Raw genomic sequence first — 7,271 nt, 5'->3', positions numbered from 1 at the left:
AATATAATATAGGCCTAATATAATATAATGTAATATAATATAAGAACTGAAGAATTCTCCTGTAGTCTAGTGGATATCGCAATCGCTATTAGATTCGAAGTACGCTTCTTACCAAAATTTGTGTAAGCACTTATTTTGACTTTATTAACATAGTGGAAGAAAAAAAAACCCTTTTTATCTGACCCCATGAGAATGTTTGCTTGGAGATCCTCCTTATCTAATGTGTAATGTAAAAATGGTTTTTGCTTGAACTCGGGACACAAAATTCGATCTGGCTTTGGAGGTCCAGCTTGTTCTGTAGTAACTTTCACTTAACCTCCTCTGTCCTTAGGTATCATATATGATACCTCAGCTCTTTATTCATATGTCATTCGTTATGCGCGTATATAGATTCGTGACCTGAGGTATCATATTCTATACCATCTGCGCTCTCTGCCTATCATTTGTTTTTGTTAATTTTTCTTGCCACTAGATGTCACCAGCTGATTGAATTTATCATTTCGTCTAGTCAGCAGCATGGCGGAGAAAAGCAAAGGTAATTGTTGATTTGTTACATGTTAAATGAAAGAACTTTATTTGTTGATACATTCTTACACATTAACAATTCACCTAATAATAATAGAAACATTGTTAGTCTTTTCAGATAGGCGTACAACACTGTTTTTTATGAGGTATCATTGGTGATACCTTCGGTCACTAGCATGACTTTTTATAAATCCCATTACTATAATTTTGTGTAGTAAATATGCGTGATATCTGTTATTCCATGCTTGTATAATTCAAAATATCATGCTTTACAATATAGTAATCTTCACTATGTGCTCTATATCATTATGAGAATGTGAGGTTATGTTTGATTTCTTTAGCCTTGACTACGAACGAAATAACTGAACTTGTCAACAACATCAATCCCAATGATTCTGACTTTGAGATTGAGGACGAAGAAGACAATGATGAAGATATCATAGTTCCTAGACCTCCAACTCCTGTGATCGATGAAAGTTCATCTGATTCCGAAGATGAGTCGCTAACTCTTGCGGAGATACAACGAAGGGCCGTTATTTGGAGGCACAAAAATGTGTAAGTTGTTAGAAATTGTGACTAAACATATCTACAGCTACAAATAGAGGGAAATGGAAATAAGTATTATATTCTTATAAAATTTTGTTTTTTGTTCTTTTTTTTTTTTTAGATTCCAGTCGCCATTGACTTTTGAGAATGTTTCATCACCTGAACTATCAGAAGTAAAGGATCCTTTCGAGTACTTCAGTAAGTACCTGCGACCTTCATTTTTTGATGAAATGGCGCATTTCACAAATTTGAAGCATGTATCTCTAACCGGGAAATCTCTAAACTGCACTGGACGAGAAATTAGAAAGTTTTGGGGCGTTAGTATTGTAGCTGCGCTCTTGGGGTTCCCAAGACTAAGGATGTGTTGGGAGAGCAGAACCCGCTACCCGCTGGTAGCAGAAAATATGGCCAGAGATAGATTTTATTTGCTTCGCAGAAGTATTAAGGTTGTTGATGACAACGCTGTTCCTCAGGATCAAAAGCAGGACAGTTTCTGGAAGGTGAGACCAATGTTAAACAGTATTAGAGATGCATGTCTACAACATCGCAGAACTAAAAATGTTTCAATCGATGAACAGATGATTCCATTTCACGGACATGTGCGCATGCGCCAATATATCAAAGGAAAGCCGCATCCTGTGGGATTGAAGAATTTTGTTTTGTCAACCCCTTCTGGCCTACCTCTTGACTTCATGATGTATGAAGGAAAGGGAAAGGAAATATCTTCAGAGAAAAGCACTGTTCCAGAAAAGCTTGATGTGGGTGGGCGAGTTGTTCTGAAACTTGCAGATTCTTTGCCACCTGGGTCGTCTATTTTCATAGATAGATATTTTACTTCTGTTGAGCTACTTGATTGCTTGATCCTAAGAAACATTTCGGGAACTGGAACAATAATGGCTAGTCGTGTACCAAAAAAGGTTCAATTTAAAAGCGACACTGATATGAAGAAAGAAGGTAGGGGTAGCTACGATCAAGTGGTGAGAAATGACGACAAACTAGCTCTCCTCAAGTGGTTTGACAATAGGGCCATTTTTCTAGCATCAACAGAATTCGGTGTGGAACCAGTAGAAGACTGTAAGCGCTGGTCAAAAAAGGATAAGGCTTACATTCAAATTCCTCGCCCTGCGACAGTGAAGATGTACAATTCATACATGGGGGGAGTTGATCTCTTAGATAGGGTGTTGGGAAAGTATGCCATGAGAGGGAGGACAAAAAAATGGACAATTCGTGTCATTCATCATTTCTTTGATTTTGCTATTGCAGCAGCCTGGCTTGAATACAGGCAGGCTGCTATGGAATCTGGTTGGGCGAAAAAAGATATTTTGTCCTATTTCCTATTTCGGTTTGAGGTGGCAGAAAAACTGATATACTTTGATGGAAAGAACGTTGCCATTCATGATGAATTAGACGAACAGGAAGATGAGGAGGAAAAGGAGGATGAAGACAGTGATGAATCTTCCAGAAGGAAGCGTCCTAGAACACCAAAAGCTTTACCACCCAGGGCTGCTAGATTGGACCAGGCCTTACATTTACCACAGATGATGAATAAAGAGCAAACAAATAGGTCGAAATGTAGAGCTCCTGGTTGTAAGTCTTTGACATTTGTCAGATGCACAGAATGCAAAATGTTTTTGTGTTTTACAACAGAACGGAACTGTTTCTCGGAATTTCATAAAAAATGATTTTAACATTTCGTTTTTTTGTATGTATGGGACATGCAACCACTTATGCATATATACTAAACTGTTTTTGGAGTACTTATAAATTTATATCATCATGAATATTCAGAATTTGACTATATTGTATTTTGTAACACACATATATTTTGTTTATTTTATATATAATTAATTATGATAATAAATATATATAAATGTTCAATTGTATTAAAGTCTGCAATAATGTATTCTACATTTTTTTTTCAGTATTTGTAAGCAATTTGTATGCATTTTTGTAAAATAAATAAAACTAAATGGATTCAAAATAGTGTCCTGTACTTAACCAGAAAGTCCTCATAAAATCCTGAGGTATCATATATGATACCTAGCATAAAACAAGATCAGAGATCGTGACAAAAATTCTGACTGGTAAAAGTTTGTATTTGTATCACCAAAAACCCAATAAATTATATTTAAACACTTTTATAATTGTAAACTTGTCTCGGGACTGAAGAGGTTAATAGCTTTCCGCCTCATTATGGTAATGATGATGGTTACACTGGATGTGTAATCGCGGCTTACTGCTTCTGGATCTATCTCGGCATTGTAATCTTTGTACGCGGTGAAACAAAACAAGGTGGTCCTATAAGTAGCGCTATTTTAACGAGACTTTAGAGTATATTCTGTTGACATGTAATTACATATTTCTTGTAGTTCATTGTCTTTAGTTATTTTCGTCCTTTAAATTGGATTTTTCTAATTTCCCATTTAATAAATAATTATTACTTTGAAACTTCGACTACTATGATACAGTAAAGATGCTTCCCGCGTGTCATCTATCTATTGATCTAACGTGTGTGTGTGTGTGTGTGTGTGTGTGTGTGTGTGTGTGTGTGTGTGTGTGAGGTTCATCGTTATCAATGCAGAGTTGGATACGATTCTAGATCCTTTGCGACATTTAGCGTAACATTGCTGGTGTGAGATACTTGTGAATGAAACAATAGCTCATAGTCATCATTAGCTCCATGGCGATTGCAGTCAGTCTAATGTATCCCTGCAGACTGTCGTTCAGTGTGGTCAAGTCTGGACTTCGTGGAGGCCATGGTAGTGATATGGTATGATATATGATATGATATGATATATGATATGATATGAGATTTATTCTTCAACCAAACTTTACAATTCTTAGTTATGGTGGTCTTTTACATTTCTGCTTTTCGATTCACCTTCGTTTTAAAATCTACCCACATGCCAGTGCCAGTGAGCGTTAACCTTATGGCTTGCCGATCCGGAATTTCGCTCGGACGCGGGTTCGTTTCCCGATTGTGCTGATTACTTGGTTGGATTTTTTCCGAGGTTTCCCCTACCATAAGCCAAATGTCATGCAATTTATGGCGCATCCTCGGCTTCATCTCGCCAAATATCTCGCTATCACCAATCATATCGACGCTAAATAATTTCGTAGTTGATACAGCTTCGTTAAATAACCTAAAAAAATTGCAGATGATACAGACACGCCAGCCTGCTAGCTAGTTTTTCTGTGTAGATATTTGTGAATAGCGCCGTCATATGTAGCCTCTGTTAAAACTTGTCTGTTTATAATAATAATAATAATAATAATAATAATGATAATAATAATGATAATAATAATGGCTTTATTTAAACTGGCAGAGTTAAGGCCGTAAGGCCTTCTCTTACACTCAACCAGGATTAAAACTTGCTTACATAGTTGAACATACAACTGGATCGGAATTAAGTAATTACATACTGATAAGATTTAGGTACATAATGAGATCAAAAGAGGTAGTTACATAAAAATTTACCTCATAAAATAAAAATAAACATAATGGAATACATATTAATGTTGTTAGAATCAAATACGAATCACACAATAACAGAAGCCGATAATTCAATAAAAAAATGTACACAGTAAAAATAAAAATAAACACATTGGAATACATATTAGTATTAGATTACAAGTAAGTAGGATTCACATAATTAAACCAGAAACCGACAATTGAATAAAATGTACACAATAAAAAAATAGACTAATAATAAAAAAAAACACAGTAGGATATATATCGGTGTTAAGTGATAAATAAACACGTTTTACATGTTTACAAAATAAAAATAAGAAACAAAAAATAAAAATAAATACAGTGCAATACATTGCATTAAATATTTGCAACACGTTAGGTCTGGCAACTCATCATAAGATATTTTTCTAATTTACATTTAAACGAAATTAAAGTTCGGCAGCCCTTGACTTCAGGCGGCAGAGAATTCCAGTGACGAGAAGTAGCAACAGTGTAAGATGAAGAATAAAGAGATCATGTGTGGAGTGGTATTTCTAGCGTGTTATCATATTGTGACCGAGTATTTACTGTAGGTAAGTTATGATAACGAGAAAAATTGTGGAATAGGACAAATAAGTAAGAGGGAGCAGAAGTGTGCAAAATTCGGTATAAGGGAGAAAGGGAATAGACGTTTTTTAACACCGATCCTGTGTTACGAAATTTATTCACATTTTATACTGTCTGCGTCTTAGGCGGCTCAGAATTCGGAAATTTCGCAATAAACTTCTTGCAGATCCGGTGAGCCGATTCATACTTATGATACGTCTTGCACATAAACTCTTCCTCTTTTATAGTGAAATAGCTATCCATTCTGTGCGGTATATTACATGAAACTGCACTCACAAAAATCGTACAATTGTACAATACGCACGGGCGCCTCAAATGTGAAGGGGAATCGGGAGCAGAGTGAGCGGCAGACGATAGACTAGCGCCGGCCTGTCCACATGCCGTAGGTCGGTAAACCAAACCAGTAACAACTCTGTAGTACCGTAACGTATCGTACCTTATCGCATCGTGGAATATCGTACTGCCATCACGATTCAAGCTTCTTATCATCGTCTTCATTTGAATGTCTTTCTCTATTTCAACTGCCTCATTATTTATTACGCTCGTCTTCCATCAGCGATTTATAGTCTCTGTAGCTTGAAAGCGTTCCTAAATTCAGGATTAACTAGACCTAACCTTCCTTACAAAGACTGCAGCATGATTTACGAGGAGCGCGGGCTCCGCCCTCTTCTCCTGTCCTCGTACGTGACACCAGAGCTGACAAAAATCTGAACGCTAGGTCACTAATTACACAGAGCTGAACAATGGGAGCCCTCGGGCGCGTTGGCGCTCTGGCCGTACGCAGGTAGTGATAAATGAGTGCTAATGTGCGGCTATTAATGTACACATGCTGTGGGATTGCAGCGTACCGCCGTAGTCGATGATTGAATTCAAACAACACAAACATGTCCTCAAAGTTAATAACAGATTAGAGAATTATAAACGCGGTTGATATGTGCTAACTTTTCTGTGATGTTAGTTCATCGCTAATGCTTGTCAGGTCGAAGTCCATCATCCACGTACTCTACATGTGAAAGTGAAAAAATCAAGACAATTTGTCATATTCTTTAATGACATGAACAAAAGTACAAAGAATTATTAGGGTATTATCAAATATGTTGATAGTAGTATTAACTATAGTGCGCGGCAAATACAATTTACCGATATTATGACCGATCGCAGCGCTCATGTTTAGTGGGGAGATCCGACCGCTGTCTCGCGCGGGAGAGAAACGTATCGGCGGTGAATGCGTGTAGTGCCATACAAATAATGCGCCGTTATGTTGATCTTTTCTGGATGGAAGAATCACACGAGGAAAAAAATTCTTACACAACTTCTGCAAATTCCTGTCTGTAAAATATCCTATAGGACAGAACAGGTTAATAGGTTATATGCTATAATTTTAGTAGAACAATAGAAAAAATTGGTAGAAGAATTAAATTTAACCAAAATTTCACAATACTACAATATTGTACAATATATAAAATATGGACATTGCGATAGTTGTTTTCTTTACAGTCCGATACTGGCCGATGCCCTTAGAAAATTAAAATACAGCGTCTATGAAGAAGTCCACGGAACTGCCGACAATGGCAGTAACAGACGAATTGACATAATCGCCATTAGCGAATCCCTGTCTCAGGGTATAATAATTCGACCCCACCATCAGGTTTGAAACGTATAAAGGACAGCCTGGACGTACATGAGGAGAAACGAGCAATCTATGTTCCAATTCCAACCATCCCGTATTATAAAAATAAATACCAATTTCACGATATCAGTGTTACGGGATTGATGTTTGGAGCAAGAGGAACGATACCTAACTTCTCTTCTCAATTCTGTAAGACCCTAGGACTACACAAATCTTTTCTGAACGAACTGGCCCTCCTCATAATTAGAGAGTCAGTCAAACTTTTACGGAACCACCTATATGGACTCTAATTCAGTGTATTGAAAAAACTGACACACCATTATCATTTTTATTTCTCTTATTAGCTTTCATTGCTTCTTTATTTGTAACTTTTTTTATTCTGTAAACTGCCATTGTTTGTTTGTTTGTGTACTTGTTTACTTTTTTTCGTACTCTGTTATCTTTCATCATCCATTTGTTTCTGTACTGCTTTATATGCTTTGTCTAATGGCA

The 7,271-nt window shown here is 36.7% G+C and overlaps 1 protein-coding gene across 1 annotated transcript; it reads left to right on the top strand.

The window, feature by feature from the left end:
* Positions 1-516: 516 nt before the first annotated feature.
* On the top strand, positions 517-3,143 carry LOC138711649 (piggyBac transposable element-derived protein 3-like). Its single transcript, XM_069842780.1, has 3 exons — positions 517-535; positions 867-1,080; positions 1,193-3,143. Exons 1-3 carry the CDS (start codon positions 517-519, stop codon positions 2,751-2,753), a joined length of 1,794 nt encoding a protein of 597 aa, XP_069698881.1. The 3' UTR covers positions 2,754-3,143.
* Positions 3,144-7,271: the final 4,128 nt, after the last annotated feature.

Source organism: Periplaneta americana, chromosome 13, assembly GCF_040183065.1.
Source record: "Periplaneta americana isolate PAMFEO1 chromosome 13, P.americana_PAMFEO1_priV1, whole genome shotgun sequence".
Classification (NCBI taxonomy): Eukaryota; Metazoa; Arthropoda; class Insecta; order Blattodea; family Blattidae; genus Periplaneta; species Periplaneta americana.
The sequence above is the reverse complement of the archived record's forward strand: the minus strand, read 5'-3'. Positions and strand labels throughout refer to the sequence as shown.